This window comes from Vipera ursinii, assembly GCF_947247035.1.
Source record: "Vipera ursinii genome assembly, chromosome: 3".
NCBI lineage: Eukaryota > Metazoa > Chordata > Lepidosauria > Squamata > Viperidae > Vipera > Vipera ursinii.
In genome coordinates this window covers 27,669,578-27,693,473 of record NC_139516.1, presented here as the reverse complement: position 1 = coordinate 27,693,473, position 23,896 = coordinate 27,669,578, and the positions used below count along the sequence as shown (strand labels likewise).

General features: G+C 36.7%; 1 protein-coding gene across 1 annotated transcript in view; it reads right to left on the bottom strand.

Annotated features, from left to right (window-relative positions):
* Positions 1 to 23,896, bottom strand: part of PTPRT (protein tyrosine phosphatase receptor type T) — a gene marked incomplete at both ends in the record, with an annotated part of 687,552 nt that overhangs the window by 440,259 nt on the left and 223,397 nt on the right. Inside the window, one exon of the mRNA XM_083358025.1 lies at positions 10,641 to 10,766. Coding sequence (XP_083214151.1) covers positions 10,641 to 10,766 — 126 coding nt within the window. The remainder of the gene's footprint in view (positions 1 to 10,640; positions 10,767 to 23,896) is intronic.

Genomic DNA, 23,896 nt, shown 5'->3' with positions numbered 1-23,896 from the left:
GTTTACATTTTTAAAAAATAAAATCAAGAAAATGCTACAATAGCTCACTGATGTTTAATATTAGCCATGGTTTATTTCCCCCACTTGTACCTTTTTTACCCCCACCTCACTCCCAGGAAATCATCACTTTTCATATCTCTCAGATATTCTAAAACCATTCCCTAGTATTTTGTTTATTTCTGAAGCTAATATGAGATCGCTTGGATGCAGAAAAGAAAGCTAATGGTCAAAAATTTGGGCTGCATAAAATTTTGCATAATTTAGGAAATAAAAGTGACCATGTTCTAATATTGTGGGTAAGAGTAGAACTTTTAAAATAGCAAAGCTTTCTCTGTTGGAAACTGTTCTTGAAGGAAGACAGATTTTTTTAAAAATCTGATGTTAATCAATGATCTGGACAAATCCCTGCCTTCCCAAAAGAGTCTTCTGCCATATAGTCCATCTCTACCAGCTGAAGAGATCTGCTGAATGACTGGAAGGCAGAGTATGTTAACCCAATATGGTACTTCTAAACATGTCAAAAATTATTTTTTAAAAAAATGGCACAGGTCTCTCAAAATATAAGTCCAAGTATATTGTTCCCTTTAAATTTCCTCTTCTCTGCTAGAATACATCCTTGAGTTTTGATGCAGATACTACCCAGATAATGGTGATAATAGAAAGGTGCTAATATTCACAGCCAGAAGTGTTCACTTCTTGATTGCTTTTGCTGAGGAGGAGGGAGAAAAGAGACTCAAAATAGTTCAGGTCTACCATTTAACACAGTCAGGGTATAGTGATTTTATGGATCCTAAGGAGAACCATTCATTCTGGGCCATTAAAAGACTCCCTGAGAATCTCACTTTCACAACATAGTTCTCACTCACTCCCTCTATGTTCATAGGGCGATGATATCTGCAGGCAATTGATGAACTGTCTCTGAAGCTCTGTGGGTGATGTATGATTTCAGAAGAAAAGTGCTTCTGGCATGCACAGTAGATATGAAATGTCCTTGTTGTTGTTTTGGGTTTTTTCCCCTCCCTCCTGCCCTCACTGTAGAGAAATGCAGCATGAGTGGAGAAAGATCTGAATTTCCAGAAAAAAAGAACTGATCATTCAGTTTCTTCTTCATTAATAAGTGATGTAATCATTTTTACAGTATTAATAACCAGCTCTGCAGAGACAAATAGTAATGCACTTAGGGTTTTTTGGTATCCTTTAATACACAAAGTTTATCATATTTTTAATCCTATATGCAATATATATTTTATGTTTAGCAGAATAATCTTAGTATGAGTAGATCAGCCAGGACTCATGGCATTTTATGTTCTTTTGTTCTCTTGTACTGAATCACTGAAGACTGTAGAGTGAAACAGTGTTCTTCAATCTTGGCAATTTTAAGATGGGCAATATGGACTTCAACTTTTGGTTAAAGTCCAAGAATTCTAGGAATTCAAGTCCACACAACTTAAAGTTGCAAAGTTTGATGCAAACTGGAATAGATGAAGAAGACAGTGTACTATTATTCCAAGTTACAACATGTCCATGATCTGCCTTGAAATCATATAATAATTTATTTTAGATTGAGAAGTACAGGTTCAGCTAAATCTGGGCTGTTTGATTGTTCTCTGGATATCCCCACTTTCTTTACCTGCTACCTTATACCTATTTCAGTCCTTTATAGTCCTTATACACTTACCTGCCTTCCTTTGTACTGTTTTTCTACATTTTAAACATTTTTAGCTGAATTCATTCACTTTCATTGTTTCCAGGAGACTCTTTAGATCTTGTACATATCCAGTGAATGTATATTGCCATTGCTATTCCTGAGCATAAATTCATTTGAACACTGAAAGATCTTACGTCTCAGTACAATATCTGTCCAAATATTTGAATAAACATGGTACTGTGATGGCTGGCTGAAAAGATACAGAAGCAAAATTTCTCTGTATTTTCATTGTATGTACTTTCTCAACCTAGTAAGACTTCAACACTAGTTTCATCTGTTGTACAGAAAAATATATAGGTTTTGTTGTTCCATTGCAACTTTAGTCCAAAGTCCACTGGACTTGTGCTATTAAGTTCTGTTAGTCCAACACTGAAAGTTTTATTTACAGAGAAGCATTCATAATCACCAAAACATGTTCTTGGAGATTCCATTTGTTTGAAAAGGCTGAAGTGGAGAGAGTTGAAATTGCTTTCAACTTTTGCTACTGAGATGTGAATTAATAGTTCAACAACAATAACAAAATATGCTAGAGGTGTTTCTGAGTTCTTTAATAGAATTGGTGGCACTTAACATGATGGATTTGGCAGCATTATCCTTGATTTTGTCTTTTTCAATACAAAAGTGTTATAAAAATGGCATTCTTGTTACATTATTGTCATTCAGGCAGAATGTTGTGAGGTAAGATGGGTAGTAATAATTTGCTGGAGGAAAAGTACTATAATTGTGGCATTCTTTCTCCATCCCCCTGCCCCCCATCTCTCTCTGTGTGTGTGTGTGTGTGTGTGTGTGTGTGTGATCCTCAACATCTTCCAAAATAATATTTCTCTCTTAGTCCATAGGTTCCCTTCTAAATTTGGAAAATCATGAATTGAACAAAACACACCATGTGTTCAGTGCCAGGTCAGATCTTCGTAGATCTTTGGGGCCAGATGTTTCAGAAGGTGTCTCCCTGAAAGAATCCACTTCCTCATTTGCCCTTCTACCTTATTGACTTATCCTCTCCTTTTGGCGCCCAATTTATATAAGTGCTCAGCAAATGAAGGCAAAGCATGGAAATAAACACTGCCTTAGAGAACTTGAGGAGAAAATATATATTCAGTGACAAAGCTGAAAGCCACAAAAGGTGAAGCCTTTCATCAGTAAAATTGAGAGGTTTGTCTTCCCACAGAAAAGTTATTAATATCTTATTGATATTATAGTGATATATTTATTGATAAGTCAAATGTAGAGTCTGAGCTGAGAGAGAGTGACTGGCCCAAGGTCACCCAGCTGGCTTTCATGGCTAAGTTGGGACTTTAACTCAGATTCCTATTTTCTAACCTGGTGCCATAACCCCTGGGCCAAATTGGCATGACTAAATCAAGAAAAAAGCAAGCAAGGAAAGAGGGACTAGCATTCTATTTGACTTCCCAAAAAATAGTGTTTTTGGGGGAGAGGGGGGGAATATTAATAGAGAATTCATTGAAAGCGAAGGTAAGTGTGGCAAAAAAATCAATATTGGTTTCTTAATCTTCTAATTAAGCCATTCTTTGGTTTCCAACCCTTAGGAATTTATTATAAAAACTATTTGCTTATAATGATCAAAAACAAATTATCCCAAAAGTTCTTTGAGTTTGATAATGAAACCACCTAATCTTTTTTTTGTGATTTAATGAATAAAGAAAAGAAAGAATTGAATGTATTAAAAGCCAGTCAGGCAACCTCTGATAAAGGAAAACACAGTGCATTGATACACTTGTATCATTATAAGTGAATGTTCAGAGGAATTGAGAAATCCCACAAGGATGTAGTGGAATGATATGCTTTGTTCCAAGATTCATTTTTAAAAGGTTTATATTAAATGTATTTAGAGTTAATTCTGGTTCAGCATCTATAGTTCATCAAACAAAGAAAGAAACAAAACTAAAGCTACATTATTTAGCATACATAACAATGATTCTTGGAAGGACAGTTTGGACATACTAAAACCAAAGACTAGCATGCTGCCTGAGGAATTCTGGGAGTTGAAGTTCATGGATCTTAAAGTTAGGCTACGTTTGACATACTAAAACTATTGTGCTGGCTGGAGAATTCTGGGAGTTGAAGGTCTCACCTTTTAAAGTTGCTGAGGTTCAGAAACACTGGCTTAACCAAAGAGCACTCATACTAAAAATAAGAATAAATATATCTCATCATAACAATTCAAGAACACACATTACAATTTATGTTCAAACAGTGAACATTTTTTTAAAATCAGTGATGTGATGTAAGTTGACACAATTCTATACTTCTGTAAGAGTTTCTAATTCCTTAGAATCAACTTCTAAATAAAATCACATATTAATTTAACTTTTACAGGATTTAACTCTAAAACTGGGTTTCAGTTATTGCCTTTAAGCACTGTTTTGACAATGACTATTTGCAACCCTCAAAGGTGAGGGAATTCACTGGAGATGTTTAAACAGAAGTCAAGGTACACACTAGTGATTCTTATGTTGGGCAAGGATTGGGTTGGAGAATTTCCAAGATCCCTTTCAATTTTAGAGTGCTATGATTTTATAATAACTGGAAATATTTAAAATGATTTGATTGTAAAAGCATGTTAGCAAAACAAGACATAAGCTGTAGGATGGTCTGTTCTTCACCAATGACTATTTTTGATTTCATATCTAGGGACATGCTATGGAGGAAACTGAAGTAGTCCTTTATAGATACTGTAGGTGCTTGTGGTTCAATAGACATTAAATGCTGAATGTTGAACACTGCAAAACCTTTCTGAAACTTATGTATAATCTTGACACTAATCTGTGAGAAGAAATTTCTTCCTCAGACAGAAGTAAGATAAGAATGTATCCTATTCCTTGTGTTGCTTAATACTCTATAGTCCAACTTCTTATCCATTGATTTTAAAATTATGCTGCTACTGATACATTCTTCTATATGCGTACTATACAAGTCTCCTTTCTCTACTGTCCTTTGAAGAGCTTTCCATCCTGTAGTACAAAACAATTCAACTGCTTATAAATGATCAAAAATGCAAAAAAATTGCTTTTATAACTAGGAAGCTAAAGTGAGGCGGTCAACCTTTCCAATTATCTGTCTTTGTGACTAAAATAAACTTGTCTCATTTGTAACAATGGCTTTACAAGTCAAAGTAAATGCATCACTTAGGCAAAATTTGTGGATGGGTTGTGGACTTGTTCAATGTCTGCCTGATAAGATATAATAGTATTGTGAAGTTTGGAGAAGCACTATAGAAATACACCGTTCTCCAGGCATCTCCATCAAATGACCTGAGAAGCTATACCTGTTAAATATCTGTCTGGATATAATTCTTTCCAGCCAAAATTTTATTTGAATAGTTATGGATGCTCAACATCTGTCTACCCTAGAACTTCACTGGAGGCCAATTATTACTATTATTGTTGAATGCACAGAATGAATAACAAGAAGCAAGGCTGTACCATGGAAAATATTTCAACATTCAGTATTTCAGTGTAGCCTGTTTCTTTGCTTTTAATTTTTCCATGGGTAAAAAGTTAAAAATACAAGGATGGAACTCAATTTGTTTCAGATGTTGTGCTTTAAATAAGTATCATTTATCAACATTTAGTGGCCTATTATTCACAGTTAAGTACATGATTCCTCTGAAGCTAAGAAAAAAGTGGTATTATTTTTTTAGTGTTGCAGTTAATACTAGAATTTTAGTTGCCAAGGTGCTCTTTCAATCTTATTTCAGGAATGAGGATCCTCTTATCAGCAAGAATTCATTCTACTACAAAGGTCTAGCAATTGATCCTCCATCCAAGTGGCTAAGTCATTTCGATGTTCCTCCAGCCATGCAGCAGCTGCTTATAGATACCGTAAGTGAATCCCACAAGCTGCCCAGCAGAATATCTAAAAAGACACACAAGCCATGTCATATTGGCTAGCAGGCAGGCAGATACATTGCTAATTTGACAATTAAAGTAAAGAAGAAAAAAAGATTCTTGGCACATACAGAATTTCTAAGGATTTACAATAAGAACCAAACTGGAAGACAATATAGAAGGCATTCCTGTTTACAGAGCTAAAACACAATGGAGGAACTTTTTATGATTGAAGGCCACACTTTTTTTATTTGAGGGGAAGCCAAGTCTGCAGTGAATGGGTGATGATACAAAGGGAATCTGGATGTTTCATGTCACATTTATTGGCAGGAACAGAATTTTTATATTATTTTTAGAGTTTTTTAGGATTTTTTTTTTCATTTAGTTTTCATTTATTAAACAGTTATAAACCTATTTTAGCATTTACAATATATTTTTATGACTCTCTCATCAAAGTGGAAGCCAGACAAATAACTGCTTTTGGGGATTTGTGCTCCTGGTGCTTTGGGCTCTGCTTAAAAGAGGCTGGGATTTTTAGGCTGTCACTCTGTTACATACTGACAGCCACAAGGGTTAACACTGCCCAAGGAAACCTCCAGACCTGAGGGTTTACCAGGGAATCCCCAACGCGGCAGCCGTTGACAGTTGACAGCTGTCAAAAGGCTGCCGGAAGAAATTGCGCATGCGCACAAGCCGGCAGCAGCCGTTGACAGTTGACAGCTGTCAAAAGGCTGCCTAACACAAGTGCGCATGCGCCAGAGCCAGCCAGCTGACAGCCGCGAGCTGTCAAAACACCGGTTTCCAAACACGCCTTCCCTCAGCCGGCGGGCCAGCCAGCTGGCGGATTCCCCGACCAAGCCGCGCAAGCGCAGTCGGCTGGGAGCTGTCAAAGCTGCCGGCAGGCCATTGGTCTCCGCCTCGAGGCGGGAGAATACGGTTATCTGATTGGTTGTTACATGTTGACAGTTCGCTGTAAAAGCAAGGGTTTCTCCGCTTGTCAGCTGTCTGGAGCTGAAACACAATAAAAGTCTGGAACCCGGCCTGTCGTCTCCCTCTCGTCATTCTCCGAACAATCTACACTCTTTACAGCAAATGCTTTTGCTATATCATCTTAAAACAGAAGTGTACAATCTGATATCCTGGAGATACCAACAGCCTTCTAAAACATTGTCTGAATCACCTTGAGCCTCTCCAAAAGACTGCATTAAATTATACTTTTTAATGATACTGAAAGGGAAATTATAAAATGTATATGTTGCAATTATGTTAAGGTTGAAAAAAAAAGGCAAATGGTAAAGATTTCCCCGGTCCAGTCATTTCTGACTGTAGGGGGTGGTGCTCATCTCCATTTCTTAGCCAAGGGAGCCAGCATTGTCCAAAGATTCTTCCATGCACATGACCATGGAAGTATCAGAGGTGCACAGACATTGTTACTTTCCCACCAAAGTGGTATCTATTTATCTATTTGCATTTACATGCTTTTGAACTGCTAGGTTGGCAGGAGATAGGACAACAATGAGAACTCACCTTGTCATGTGGTAGTTGAGTCTGCCCTCGGGAACATTCTTCCTATAGAGATTTGGAGAGCACCAACCCTTTTGGTTTTTAGGAAAACCTTAAAGACTAGTTATTTGCCTGGGACTAGGGTCTTGAGCATATGGAGGGTCTTGTTTCCTGAATATACTAGTATCTAGTAATTCTTGTCTACATATGCATTTAATTCTTCTTTTTGAATTGTGTTTATAATACTTTTTAATTGATTCTATTATTGTTTTCCACCCAGAGTCATTTGCTTAAGATGGACATTCATACAAATTGAATAAATAAATGAATTCTCCAAAAGCTAGCACTGGTATCAACAAGACAATTGGACAATGTATACATAACCCGAACTAGACTGTTTCTCTGTGTCATATAATATATGTGGGTATATGTATAATTCTGTATTTATTTATTGATTTTTGTCATATTTATGTAGTGTATATAGGAAGTGGTGAGCTTTTGAGAGCTGAATGAAATGAAATTTCATTTTAATATATGCTGATTAGTGTACATTTAAAGTGATAATAAAGTTATTTTGTTCTTATTCTATTCTATTCAAAGAAAACAAACATAGATACCTACCCTAACCTTAACCTTTCATCTTTGCAAATGTGTACTCAAATATATTGCTTCTCCTCCATATATTAACTCTGATTCTCATTGGACTAGTTGCATTATGTTGTTTGCACTACAGTTGTTCCCTGCTAGCATTTTATGCAAGCATATGACAAGATATTCAGAAATACAAATGTACATTATGTTGGAAATTAAACTGTACTTTCTTGATACCAAGAAAGATTATTACCATACAATTTGATTTTCATGAAAACTATCTTTGATTCTCAGACACTTGAAAATATTTTCCATTATGTTACATTCTGGAAAATGCTCAACTGATTTGGTTAGTGCCATGGATGTCTCTTAATTTGCCACCTCATGAAGAACTATAGCTATGAGTGTGCTGCATGGCAAAGAGATAATTTTATGTGAATGAAAAGACACTTAGTCTTCTGATTATATGCAATGAGGATGTAAACCCTGCTATTTATCTTTGAAAAATCATTGTTCTAATGATGAGAAAATAAAGCAATTTGTTTCTATATTTAATAAAGATTGGGTACATTTTATATAGCTATTGATAGTTACTATATGGATGTTTTTTGTTTTTCTATTAAATAATTTTATTTTCTTTCTTTTTTCACACTTAGTGTATATTATTCACCATAATATCTAGGTTTTTTTTCCCCTCCTGACTATATAACTATTATTATTCTATTGTTTCGGGTGGTGCTATAGTTTGTCTTTCGTTATTAAAAATCAATTAAATAATACTTTTGATGTTTCTAAAGTAGCTTTCTTGTTTTCCAAGATTATTAGTTCCCTAATAACAAAATTAAAGGGACGCGGTGGCTCAGTGGGTTAGGATGCTGAGCTTGTCGATCAGAAGGTCGGCAGTTTGGCGGGTCGAATCCCGAGTGCCGCGTAACAGAGTGAGCGCCTGTTACTCGTCCCAGCTTCTGCCCACCTAGCAGTTCGAAAGCACGTAAAAATGCAAGTAGAAAAATAGGGACCACTACGGTGGGAAGGTAACAGCGTTCCGTGCGCCTTTGGCGTCTAGTCATGCCGGCCACATGACCACGGAGACGTCCTCGGACAAACGCTGGCTCTTCGGCTATGAAACGGAGATGAGCACCGGCCCCTAGAGTCGGAAACGACTAGCACGCATGTGCGGGGGAACCTTTACCTTTTTAATAACAAAATTTCTTTTGGGAATTTAGAAATGGCAATACTGTTTTCTAGAAACTATTCAGATAATTACATTTACCATTAACCTTGTTTTATTCTGTCAGGTTTTTATAATGCGGCTACAATCATAACTAATACACTTTAGTTTTTGTACAAATATTTGAACTAAATTTTATAATATCCTAAACGATTCAAGTCAAATAATAAAATGTTTTATTCAATATATACCGTATAATACAAAAGCAGCTTACGTCTATAATTTAAGCAATTAAACAAAGAAAACATAGAAAATAAGCAAACAAAACAAAACAGAATTAGCTGTTCCAGAAACTTAAAACCTTGGCATGGGAACAACTGCTAAGGGTCACTTGTTCTGGTAAAGTCAAAGAAGCAGTAGTAAAAGAGATAAACCCAAAGTTCTGGAAAGGCACTATACACATAAAAGGAAACCAACTAAAGCAAGAAAAGAAATTCTAAAATGAAACCAAAGGAATGACAACAGCCAATCACTCCTGTAAAAATAGTACAGTATGCACATTTCTGAAATATTTTGACAACATTATTTATTTTTTATTTATTTATTTATTTTATTTATATACCGCCCTTCTCCCGAAGGACTCCGGGCGGTGTACAGGGCAATAAAATAAGAATACAGGATACAAGATTTAAAGTTAAATGATTGTGCCCAATGTAGTAAGTTAGTTAAAAACAATGTTAAACAATGTTAGGTACCAAACTATGAGCTACACCACTATAACCACCCCAGTCAAAAGTCACTCATGCATATTAGAGAAGAAAATTTAAACTTTCGTAAGTACTTCTGGAGATGTTGACATAATTAGACCAAAGGCCCAGAAAAGTTTGATCATTGATGGTACCAGCATCGAAAAAGAAAGTTCTTTATTTTGTGAGAATGCATTCGGTTAGAACCTGGAATGCAAGCATCATGGATCAAATAAAGTTTTAAATTATTAAATGAAAAGGAAGCATATCGAGTGGAATGTTTTTGAAAAAAATAGATCTGTTACTTTAATTCTGATTATTACTTCATATATTTTGGCATGAGGCTATATGATGGAATGGAACATCAACAATACCACCAAAAAGCTGCTAATATTTTTTCACCTATAGTGCAATAGATGACAAAATCCTATTGATAAGAATTAGTAGATATTCTTCTACTCAAAGGTAATCATGGATGGTAGCTAATGAAGGCAAATAAAAGTAAAATAGGTTTGCAAGGCTACACTGAAATATTTACAAATATAATGATAGGATAATATTTGAAATAATGTTATTCCAGAATGGACTCCACTAGAAAGTGATGTTTGATGAGCAATGAACAGGCGTTAGAAAATGGATTCAGCAGAAAAATTCTTCTAGTGGATCTCAATAAGGCCCACTCATTCAAAGCCATTTAGAATTTTATAACAAGAAATTTGATCTATGTCCAGAAACAGAAAGACAACTAAATGAATGAGATTGACCTTGATTACGGTATATAGTTTACATTTTTCAATTTTAAAAAATACACATTAATGTCACCATCAATGTATATTTTTATTTGGAAATTCAAATCAACACACAATAGAAAGGAATCACTGGGAAACACCTGAAAATATGTATACTCTGTCATATGATGCAAATTTTTCTAACTATGGTGTGCTAATTTTTATAACTTTCTGTAAAATTGCATGAAAAGCTTATCATTTTATAATCTTATTAACCTATATTTTATAACATTAGGATTTTAAAAAAAATTAAAGGCTTTCTTTTCTGCTATGCTCTGTACTTACCAGTAGGGACAGCTGGATCCATTGTTGGTTTTTCCCAGGTATTAATCTGCTCCCAAGTAAATCCATTGGTCCCTAGTGCCACGCTATAACCACAATTACTGTAATGTTCATCAAATGAACAACCACCTAAGGAGAAAAGAAATGAATAAATACTTCTGTCATAATGACTTCTATCATGTTACTCCATTTAAATCACTGCCTGTTATAAAAACACTACAAGGTAAAAATAAAATAAATTTCTACTGCATTAAGTTCATGCAGTTGCCTTAAGAGAATGTAGCAAAGATTTCTAGATTTTTAATGCATATTTGGAACATATGGAATTGCCTTTTTTTAAATTTAATATTTTTGGTACCTTAGATTACTTTCTGAGCCACAGTGTTAAATCTTTATAGTCCAAAGAGTGGTGTCATATGTCAAGCATTAACCTGAAGATTTGTGTTCATGTCACAGTTAACTGTCCTTCAGGCATTGTGCAGTAAAACCTAATGTTAATAAAAGATTCTGTACAGTGGAGAAAGACAGCTTCATCTTTGGATAAGCAGCACATTAAAGTTTGACATTCTTCCACCACCTTCATTTTAGTTAGTAAATGTAAAGGCAAGAATGTTAATTACAAATGTTCCAAATGTATCTTTCTGTGATCAATTCTCATTCCTTTCCTGGCTTCTGATTGGCATCTAGTTGGCCATTACTAATGTAGGACCAGATAGGACTTTTTGGTCCAACCCTATTTTTCACAGTGACCTAACAAATCTATGCAGTAAACTTATAAGAAAATCTGAATGCAGTAGTTTTCCTCCATAATCAATTATCACAAGTGTAGGAGGAGAGACATCTTTGTCTACAGTAGCAGTAGAAGGTCTCTGATAGCACTTTTTCAGACTAATATTTTTTATTAGAAGGCATAGTCAGACTTGTTGGGAGTCAGGCAACCTATAAGTTCAGTAGATAAATAAATAAACAAGCTTGCTTCATAAGATACAGGCTACTTCCTAAGATGCATGGAACAACAACTGACATAAGATTTACATTGGAATGATAAAAAGGGAAGGGCAAGGAGAAGAAAAGTTTTGTAGATGCAGGTTGTGTATGAGACAGATCAGTTTATCAATAATTATGTGTAAGAAACCATTTTTTCTAAGATATTTTTAGACAGCCTGAGTTCAGTAAACTTTCATTCACTGGTACGGCTAAAGTCTCATTTTTCAAAAATGAACACTTTGAGATCTGCAGTTGTATGCAGGACAAATGGGACAAAGTTGGTGCAAAAGAATTAATGGACAGAGATTTGGCATCAGAACTCAGAATCAGGATAAAGTAATATCAGAACATTTCAACCTCCCAGAACACTCTGTTGCAGATCTCCCTGAACAGTGCAGAGAAAAAATACAGTGCATTGCTGGAAGTTATATTAATAAATAGGGGGAAGGCAAGCTACCTTAGGGAAATCACTAGTCTTTGCCTTTGTTGTATAAGGCTGCCTAATGTGTATAAGGAAAAAAAATCATAACAGAATGCATCCGACCCACCATCCCAATTCCTTTTCCCCCCTAAGAAATGGTTTTAATCATCTGACATGGCAATTATAATATAATTTGCTTCCTCTTCCCAAAAGACACTCAATGTGAAACTCTTTTCACTCTGTAAATTTCAGAAAATACACAGCGCAAATTAGTATTGCTGAAAGAAACCACTGGCTTATTCTGCTATGCTCAGTGCCAAGGACGGGCTGAATAGAGATGTGATTTGACCTCTTACTCCTTGCTGAGAGCCACATGCTTGATCATATACAATGTAAGTAGCCTAGAGTGGCAGTCCATTGTTATTGGACAACAAAAGTGTGTCAACAGAAGGGCCCTTCAAGGTTTCTCAGTTCAGAATTCACCATCTGCTTTATTTTCTGGAAGAAAATAAAACCATACTCTCATACCTATGATGTATTATAACTGTGATTCCTTGATGCACAACCCATTTCTTTCTCTATCTGGTAGACTAAAACTATTTCTGGCTGACATTCCAGGAATTAAAAAGAAAAAGAAAAACCCAAATTGCTCATGGATACTTTTCTCAAATATTTTTGTGGCTTTTGAGGGAAGATAATTATGAACTTTTTCAGATGTCTAGTGAAATTTTGAATACATGAATTAATCAGAAACTCTGCACTAAAAACAGAGGAGGAAATACACTCAGAAAAGAGATAGGACTGGCAATTATGTTGCAGCTTTATCTTTTATGTGCTAGGTTAAAATATTTTAACAATAAATAAAATAAATGTGATATTTAAATTTATGTGTTTAGTTATTTTTAAAAATCATATGGCTCCCAGCTCATACACAATGACTCATACAACATTCATAGTTAAAATGCACAATTTAACCCCATACCACCACAGGGGCAATAACAGAATTAATCAATTAATGGGGTCCCAAGTCCACTGACAAAATTATCCTTTCAAGATTTTGCAGAAAAGCAACAAGGTACAGGTCAATCTTATCTATGGGAGAATGACATTCCAAAGAGAGGGGCCACCACAGAGAAGGCCCTTTTCCTTGTCCCACCAGATATACTTACTTGGACCTGCTCTGCTTTCCTGCTCTGCTGGGCTGGATAAATAAAATTGAGAAGAGGCATTTTGTCAAATAACCCAAGCATTGTAGGGCTCTAAAGTAGATAGCCAGCATTTCATATTGCACCTGGAGCCAAATTCACAATTACTACAGCTCCCACAAAAGAAGAGATACATGTGCAAATTTGTTTTTACACAAAACCATGTGAGCCACAGCATTGTGAACAAACTGAAGCTTCCAGATACTTATGGCTGTCCCATGTAGAGTACATTATAATAATCCAAATGGAGGGGACCAAGGTGTGCCAAAGACATATCCAAATAGAGGGCGTTTGTTGTTTATTTTTTACTTCCTAGTAGAGTCTAAATTTCTGCTATTTTTCTGACAATGTCTCATCTTATTAGTGAATACTAAACTATTTTTTGAAACTGTCATCAAGTAACATAAACATTGTCAAACCTACAGATCACAGTAACATAAAAAAAATATTTTAAAAGAGGAGTCTTAACTGAAGATGGGAAGAAAACCAGATCAGTAAATATAATGCAGGTATATTTGTCCCTGCCTGTTTTCCATGTGTAAAAGCATAAATATAAATGATATTGGATGATATGTTCTTCATGAACATATGCAAATCCCTATTTGATAAGAAGATTCTTGTTTCAGTTAAACTTCTGGGCAAAGCATTCAGTGTCTAACTATTAAAGGTAAAGGTTTCCCTGTCCAATTGTGTCTGATTCTAGGACGTGGTCCTTATCTCCGTTTCTTGGCCAACTGAGCCAGGGTTGTCCAAAGACATTTTCCATAGCTATGTGACCAAATGGCTATACACCAAAGAAACACAGAATGCTGTTACCCTCCCACTGAAGTGGTACCTATTAATCTACTCACATTCACATTCTTTTGAACATCTAGATAGGCAAGACCTGACACAAAGAAAGAGAACTCACCCCACTGCACTCTGCTTGGATCTTGAACCTGGGCTGTCAGCTTTCCCCACATAAATATTAATAGAAAATCAATGCATAATGCAACTGAGTGAAATTTTACTAAATCAGTAGCAGTCATGGCAGAGCAATCAACAAAGCTGATGTATATGAAAAGAAGATGCCATTAGAAGATTGGAATTAGTGGATTGTTATCACTATGGTCAAGATAGTCAAATCCCAAGATGGAAATGATCTCTAAACAATGACTGCAACTATCATTCAGCATATATCAGCATATATTGTCTATAAATACCCAGAGCCATTGATCAATTGTTTGAGATCTAATATTATAGTAATAACATTATTTTTCTATGGATTCCAAGTATTCCAATGACTCTTGCTAAATTCCCAGGAGTAGATTGTTTTAACAATGTAATTAAATGTATCTCTATCAGGTCATAATTTAATTCCTTGTCAATATCATAACTTGAGCCAAGACAATAAAAAAAGAATACAACAGCATTATCTTTTCATGAAGCAGTTAACTACTTAAGATATGGAGAACACTTTAATAACAGAACACTTTTTAACATTAGCTAATGAGGAATAGCATTGGTACAGTATCTCAGTTATGGGCAATCAAAGGATTAACTGATTTTAAAAATGTTAAATAAAGATCCATAGCATAGGGTATGCAAGTATATAGAAAAACTTTCTCTACCCTATAAACCCTGAGAACATTATAGAAAAATGGTCACTTTTAGAAAAGACCTTTTTTTCTTTTACTCAAAACCTGAACGTTTCTTTGTTCAGAAAATTATGACCAATTTTTGTTTTGTTTTTTGGCCAATCACAGACGATCCCATTCATTACACCATTTAGAGGTCTGGCATGTTTTTTTCTTATGGGTGTATATGCCTTATCTGCAGGGAAGGAGAAGAGAGCAGATAGTTTTTATGAGCTTGCCCCTTAAAAAAGAATTTGTGGTTGTTTGGTGATACCAAGATAAATATGTAAATATAAGTAAAGGCTTGTACAAGAAACATTCATATGTCTACCATCCCATACTGGCCAGATAGTTTTCATTAAGCTTCATCTTCCGTTTTTCCTCCAGATCCATATACTAGCAAATGTAGTACTATTACATATGCAGTACTTTTTCCTCCAATTTTATCTCCATGTCATCTCTTCTGTGAAATGGGCTTAGCTGAAAAATAGTAACTGATCTATACCACAGGTGTCAAAGTCGATCACATCACGTGATGTATTGGAATGTACTGGGATGTTTTTTGCCTTTGTGGAACAGGTGTGGGCATGGCCTGCTCTTGATGCATCTGGCCTGCAGGCTGCCAGTTTGACAACACTGATCTATACTTACCCAGTGAATTTCTGTACTCATTGTGGCTGGCCATCATTGAATATTTTAATCGCTACACAGTACTGACTTTGGGCAGAATACAACTTTTGGCAATATGTAGCAAATAAAAACATTTTTAGAAAACAACCACATATGCAATTTAAACTCCTAAACCTTTCAGCAGGGATGCTCATAGGTTCAACTATTCCTATATGTATGTTCATGTGAAATTTACTCATATTTACTTAGTATGGAAGCTGGTTCCATATTTTAGTTGAACAGAAACAATACATGCATACTTGTCTATCATATTTTTCACTCTTAGGACAAGTAATGCTATATAACAGGCAAAAGATAGTAAGAAATGGTAAGACAAAATTAAAGAAATTTAAAGCATGAGCTAGACAAGATAATATAATTAATTCTATTTCATGCCAATGTCATTTATTATACCTGTCTATATCTTTACATAAATACAACATACTTCTCTTAAACTGTCAGTTGCTATTATATTGAATCCACATTCTTAATCTAACTCTTTCAGTGTACTGCACACACTTCTGAAATAACTTCGGCTTTCGGCTTTTGTTTCTCTGACATATACAACTCTCACCTCCCAATAACATTAAATTGGCTGAGTCAACCTTGTCATTATCTATATATTTTACTGCATCATACATATTATTTGAGGTCTCTGCCATCATCTGCAGCACCATCTGCATTCAAATAGATAATACAGGTAGTCTTCAAATTATGGTCACAATTGATCCCAAAATTTTGGTTGCTAAGTGAGACAGTTGTTAAGTGACTCCCCCCATTTTATGACCTTTCTTGTCATAAAAGTGAATTAAGTGAATCACTGAAGTTTTTAAGTTAGTAAACACATTGTTGACTGAATCTAGCTTTCTCAATGGCGTTGCTTGTCAAAAGGTCACAAAAGGTGATCACATGATCACAAGATACTGAAACCATCCTGACTATGAACCAGTTGCGAAGCATCTGAATTTTGATCAAGTGACCATGGGCATGCTGCAACAGTTGTAAGTGTGAAAAATGGTCATATGTCACTTTTTTCAGTAACATTGTAACTTCAAACAGTCATTAAATGAACTGTTGCAAGTCAAGGACTACTTGTATATTCATTCCTACAACAACATGCCTCTATCACCATCAAAATTATTTGTTATACATTTATCCATAAATGCATTAAGCAACCAAAGAAATATCGTACATACTACTCTCTTCAGAATGCTGGGCTATTTGTTGCATGTTCTATTTACTCTGACTCATGCTTTAATAATATATTTTATCATATCAAACAACCAATCTTCAACTCAGGACTCATGCAAATAAATCAACATGTTTTAATAAACTTTATTTCTCACCTTTGTACATTTCTCAAAAAGCTGAACAGGAAAAAAAATCATCTATACACTGTACACTCCATCCTGATATAAAACCACACCCTATTTCCTATAATTGCATTCACCTCTTTTACACTTTTGATCAAATTATAGCAAGTCTCCATTACAGACACGTTTAACAGATTTTAAATTTCTATACTCTCTTTGTAGGAAACTTTAGAAAGGAAGTAGTATTGTATTGCAGTTTAAGTAAGAAGAGGCAACCCAGCTCAGATGTGACAGTTGTGGAAATGGAGTGGTTCAAGAAGACTCCATATTACTGTAATTAACTTACTATAAGTGAGACTAGAAATTTACAGTTTTCAAGACTGCTTTTATCTCAAATTAGCATCAAATTCCTTTCTGAAATCTATGTAGTTTGTGTTTCTTTGGTTTGCAACTGACATACTCTGCTTTCCCCCCTTTACATAGGAAAAAAATGGTTTCTTCCAAATGTTCAACAAAGATGCAGTCTTTATAGAAGTAGTCCTTGAATTATGATAGCAGTTGGGATCAGAATGTCTGTTTTTAAGCGACACAATCATAAAGTGCAATGTCATATGGCCGCATTGCTTAGCAACAGCAATCCCAGCAGTCCCCATTGCCAATATTAATTAAATTCCACTGGGCATTCTCCCTGATCCAAGCCATTCCTAGTTTGATCTCCCCCAGCCTCAAGGCTGGTGGAGCAGTGGGCTAATGCCTCCTTAAGTAACACCAGCTGCCTGCAATTAGTGCAGGTTCGCATCCCACCAGGCTCAAGGTTGACTCAGCCTTCCATCCTTCTGAGGTAGGTAAAATGAGGACCCAAATTGTTGGGGGCAATAAGCTGACTTTGTAATAATGCCGCTTGGGGTGTGTGAAAGCCCTAATAAGCAGGCATATACATAGAATGAAGGCTACTGCTAAGCTTGTAAACCGCCCTGAGTCTTCAGAGAAGGGCGGGATATAAATGGAATTAAAATAAAAAATAAATAAAATAAGGTTAAGTAGGGTAAGGGACTGCCTCCTTTGCCTCCTGTTCAACTCCCCCCACCTGCCTAGCTCCCCATCTCTGTCATTTTGGATAAACAGCATTTCTTGGCAGTACCTTAAGTCCCTGGGCCTTTAGCAGTCTCTGACAGTCACCCCCTCCCCCTCCTAACCCTAACCCTCTACTTCAGCCCCCATGGTACTGCCACAGTTCTCTGTTACATTTCATTCTGTGCTGATATAAATCATAAACCCAAGTCTAGTCAGCATGACCAGTGATGAAACAGGCTGGGAAAGTACTTCAGCAACATTGGTTGGGGAAAGGGTATAACTTTCGTAGAACATAGAATCATAGTGCTGGAAGAGACCTTGGAGATCTTCTGGTACAATGTTCCAGGAAAGAGAGGCCATCTTGGTCAAATGGTTTTCCAGTCTAATTTTGAAAACCTCCAGTGGTGGAGTACTCACAACTCATAGTACACCATCAATCTATTTTTTTTTCCTTATAACTCTACAAAGAATCCAACTTTGGGGAAGTGTTCTGTTAATAATAAGTCATTGTTATTACCTATTACAACAGATCCTGATACAGTTTCTTGATTTATTTTGACATCAGCAGTGTCTTTTATTTTATACCAAGAATTCCACTGCTCTAATCATTTTAACCAAGACAAGAAACAAGCCATCTGGTCTCCCAAGAGGCAAGAAAAATGAACAACTTATCTCTCAGAATTAAAAGAAAAACTCAAAAGCTCACAGGCCCATTGCAAGCTCACAATAATCACTTATCATGACAAAGACTGAAATAATCCTCATTTTACATTGCAGACTAGTATCAATGTTACTGCTTCTTTGAAATATCTTAATTCATTTTGAACAGACCTATTATCAGTTACTGAAGCTTGCCCCTGCGTTAAATGTAAACTGGTCTGGCATAAATTGAGAGCTTCCTTTGAATATATAATTGAATTTGTAGAACTGTGTGCTGGGGGTACACAGAGCTGATAAAAATGACCTCACATCAATACATCTAATTCAATAAGTAAAATAATGGAACTGCACATCCTAATTAGCTTTTGATTTTTTTTTTTACTTTAACAGATTCAATTAGTGGATTTTTTTTGTAAATTCACCCAATCTCAAAAACTCATAGACTAAAAGAATTCTAAACTGAAAAAGAAATTAAGTTTGGAAAGCTGGACTGATTGAAAAATGTGCATCTCTGAAACAAATATAACAGCAATTATTACAACAACAGTTTCTACTGCTCCAATAGAAATAACACAATGATGTTTGCATTCCTGTTTTTTGTACTGTACATAATACTGGAACCTTAATGGCTAACTTATTTGTTGGGACCTTATTCCAAACGCATTTTTGAGGTTATTCTGTTGGAAGCTAATACTACAATTCTGGAACCTTTATGGGCAATGTCCAAAAGCTTGGATGGATAGTGATGATTGCTGGAGCTTTTTTAATGGATCGTATTTTGAGGGGTCCTTGGTGCTCTCTGAGCTTGGTTGTTTTCTTGCAGACGTTTCATTACCCAAACTAGGTAAGATCATCAAGACTAGCAATCATAATATTACCTAGTTTGGGTAATGAAATATCTGCAAAAAAACATCCAAGCTTAGAGAGCACCAAGTATCCCTCATTTTCATCCTGAGCTACAAATATTCTCTTTTATTGAAATCATACTTTTCCAAAACACAATCGAAGTTCATCTTGCTACAGTCTAATGGTCAAATGCTTACCATCACAAAACACAGCCATGTATAGCAGAATGTTTGGAAGGGGTCTTTACTCATATTAGCTTGTTGCAGAAGTAAGAAACAGGTTTATAATAAAGATGGACAGATATAAACCAAGGACCAGATACATTTGGGCATCACTCATATATCCAAGAAAAATACATCTGCCACATTCTATTTTTGCAACACATCTTCTCTCAACAATGAATCCTTCTTCCTGTATATCTAAAAACAATGATGAGTTAAAGTTTGACAACATAGAAATGAGTAAAAAGCATATATTAAACCAAGCTTTGACAACCTCTTGCTTTAGGGACATAACCAATTAATAAATCTCTCTTTTGTGGTCTCCAAGCTCTCTTCAACTACAACTGCTAAAAATCATTGATGTTTTCCTCTCATTTTGAAGCAGAAATGACACATCAATTATAATATATGTTAAGCCATAAATATATATTAAGCCTTAAATTGTAAAATGTGGTAGACTAAAATGAGATTGTCTTTCACCAAGACTATGTGACACAATTACCATATTACAGTATAAACTCAATACCTCCTGTTTTCATATCATTTTCCATGCTCTGCCATGTACCTGATATAGGCAACAGATCTGGAATATACATTTGGGGAAGAAGGCAGCAGCTGGAAAGCAAGAGGAAACAGAAGTTGGTTTAAGGGAGACTTCTGGTCTTGTGTCGTAGTGACACGGCCAAGGGTTTGCCCCTGCCTGGGGACCCTAAATGAGTCTAAAGTTGCCCTAGAGAGATGACAAAGAAGGAAGGGCCCCCTGATGATCACAGAATCATGGCAGTTGATCTGTTTGATCTGTGGAGAAGTCCTCCAACCTGACAGGAGAGTTACCAGCAGCCAAAGTCTGGTGGCTCAGTGGGTTAGGATGCTGAGCTTGTAGATCAGAAGGTTGGCAGTTTGGCGGGTCGAATCCCGAGTGCTGCATAACAGAGTTACTCGTTACTCGTCCCAGCTTCTGCCAACCTAGCAGTTCGAAAGCACATAAAATGCAAGTAGAAAAATAGGGAGCACTACAGTGGGAAGGTAACAGAGTCGGAAACAACTAGCACGCATGTGCGGGGGAACCTTTACCTTTACCTTTAAAGTCCAAAAACACCAACAAGAGAAAAACTGTGAACAGCGTGCTTGGAACTGGGTGAGAATATTGATCTTCTCTGTCCTATTTTGTAACTAATTTCATGGAAGCAAAAAATCCTCTGAAAGTGAGAAGGACCACACCCCCACCCTTCCATAGACAGAAGCAGTGAATAAATCTTTATGGGGGACAGAAATATATTGAAATGAAGTTAATAATACTATAGTCTGGATAAATCTGAAAATTATGAAACCTATTAAGATTTCACATCTGAAAGAGTGTTGATGAAATTATAAGAAAGTAATTCTTTGTTTTAAAATTTGAAAAATGAATTGCTACTGACATCTAGTGGAGGATTAGAGCATAAAACTACAGCTGCATTCAGTCAGAAATTGGCAAGACACCCAGAAATAGAGAGAGTAGGATACCATCAGTATGCTGATGACACCCAGCTTTTCATCTCAACTCCAAACAGCATCAGTGATGCCCTCGACGTGATGTCCCGCTGCCTGAAAGCGGTCCGGGAATGGATGGGGAGGAACAGGCTTCAACTGAACCCGGACAAGACTGAATGGCTGTACGTACCGGAAAGCCAGGATACTCAGAGCATCCCACCCCTTAACATCGGGGGTGAGTTACTACCCCCTGTTGATAGGGCCCGCAACGTGGGTGTCCTCCTAGACTCGCAGCTATCCCTGGAAGATCACATAGGAGCTGTGACCAAGGGGGCCTTCTCCCGGGTTCGACTAGTGCGCTAACTACGACCCTATCTGGACCTGGATGCCTTACGTACAGTCACCCATGCCCTTGTGACCTCTCGCCTAGACTACTGTAACGCTCTCTACATGGGGCTGCCCTTGAGATCCACTCGGAAGCTTCAACTGGTGCAAAGTGCAGCGGCACGGACACTTTTGGGGGCCTCCCGATACTCCCATATCACACCTCTCCTCCGTGAGCTGCACTGGCTTCCGGTTGCCTTCCAAGTGAAATTCAAGGTGCTAACAATGACATACAAAGCCCTACATGGCATGGGTCTGGACTACCTACGGGAGCACCTTCTGCCAATGTCAACACCCCACCGTCCTGTGCGCTCCCACAGGGAGGGCCTCCTCAGGGTGCCACCGCTCAAGGAATGTCGGCTGGTGGCCCCCAGGGGGAGGGCATTCTCAGTGGGTGCGCCAGCCCTCTGGAACTGCTTGCCAACTGAAATCCGGATGGCCCCCGACCTCCGCACCTTCCGGCGCGACTTAAAAACCTACCTGTTCCAGCAGTCCGGCCTGGCCTGATAGCTCTAATTGGGGTCCCAGTTTGTTTTGACTATTTTTTTCAGTATTGTTTCAATCTGTATACCTACCTTACTCTGTACACCGCCCCGAGTCCCTCGGGAGAAGGGCGGTTTATAAAAACAAATAAATAAAATAAATAAATAAATAAACTTGTTCCTTTGAACCTCAGTGACTTCTAGCCAAACAGAGAACAGCTGGGAACAAAAGAAAGAAAATACACTGGGATATCTACTACAGAGTGAGAACTACATTTGTTTTAAAAGCTGTTGATCTTCTAGGATTATAAATACTTATAGAACTGTGATTTCTAAGCTTAAAAATTGCTTGCAGAGAAAGAAAAATCTTGATTTTGGCTAATCTTCTAGGGGGGAACTTACTGGGAAGCTCTTAGGTGGCTAAACATTCTGGACTGCAGTTTTGGCTGGCTGACAATTGTAAGCCTCCTAAATAGAAGAACTGTTACAAAATACTGATTTTGGTGGTGCTTTGACAATTGGAAATGCTTTGACATTGGATTATAAAAGTCATATATAAAGATAAGAACTATATAAGATTTGGTTGTTTGGACTTTAAGATTGGCTAATCACAGAGACTATGATACTAGTGAAAGACTATCTGGAGGGGGAAATAAAATGGATGTTGCATACCCATCTAAAAGTGACAGGAAGCCACACCTGATATTCCCTTCTGAAGGCCTCAGGCTGGAACATCAGAGATATGCAGGAGCAAAACTCCAAGATAAGGCAAATACATTCCAGGAGGAAATGTATGCAATGCTGTGACAGATTCAAATGACAATTGTATCAAACCATGATGAGATTCAAAACAACTTTGATGACATAAATGAGTACATTTCTAATCTAAACTTACAATTAAAAAACTCTCAGAAATCATTGATAAAGAATGAACAAACAAATCAGATAACAGAACATAAACCAGAGGATAGTGACCCAAATAGAGAAGTTACAAACCAAGAGAACCACAATTTATTACAAACAAAAGAAAATTTGCAAGATTTTGTTACAGCAAAGGAAAGGGAAAAGATATTTTATCTTTTAGGACTTTAAAACAAACTCGAGGATAAGAAATAAGATCTAACAAAATGGATTATAGAGCTTCCAGGAGAATCATTAGAGTTTGGGATACAAAAAACACACTTATCCTACTTATTTTGTCTTTCCTATTCCCAACAACATTCACAAAAATACAGGAAAAATCCCCTGGCAAGCTGAACATACTGACTTGGAAAGCTACTTGGCAAAAGAAGAAGGCTAGAATTAGATTCAAGAGATTTAATTCAACTTACCAGATGGGTACTATACGATTAAACGCTTGTTTGAATATGGTTAAAAGAATAGATAAATTTTGGATATAAAGGGGCCCTACAGTAAGAGGGATAAGATATACAAGTAGTATAGTACCTTTTATGATATAGGAAATGTAAAAATATAGGGATGGTGTAGGTGAATGATATTTAAAGGTAATTTCTCATACATTTAAAGATGACTTATTCAGAGACCGTTAGAATTTACAAAGGTGCTGAGTGAATGATACTTATGACAAATCCTTATACTTGTTGAAGCCACAGCCCTGCAGTGAAATGTTCATCAACCAGATGCTCAGTGCCTGGATCACAATTACAACATCACAGCATCCTATTTTTGCACTGGAGTCAGAAGCACTGAGGCACTTCTGGGTTGAAAGAATTAGCTGGTGACATCATTATTACCCTGAGGACACCCATTTGGGGGAAACTTTCATGTCCCTGGCAGGAGCTGGAGTGAAGGATGAGAGTTCAACCCTGCCTCATGGCAGCTCTTGGGTCTCAAATGCCAGTTTGCTAACCTCCTGCACAGTGTTCCAACCACTCAAGCCACAGTGCT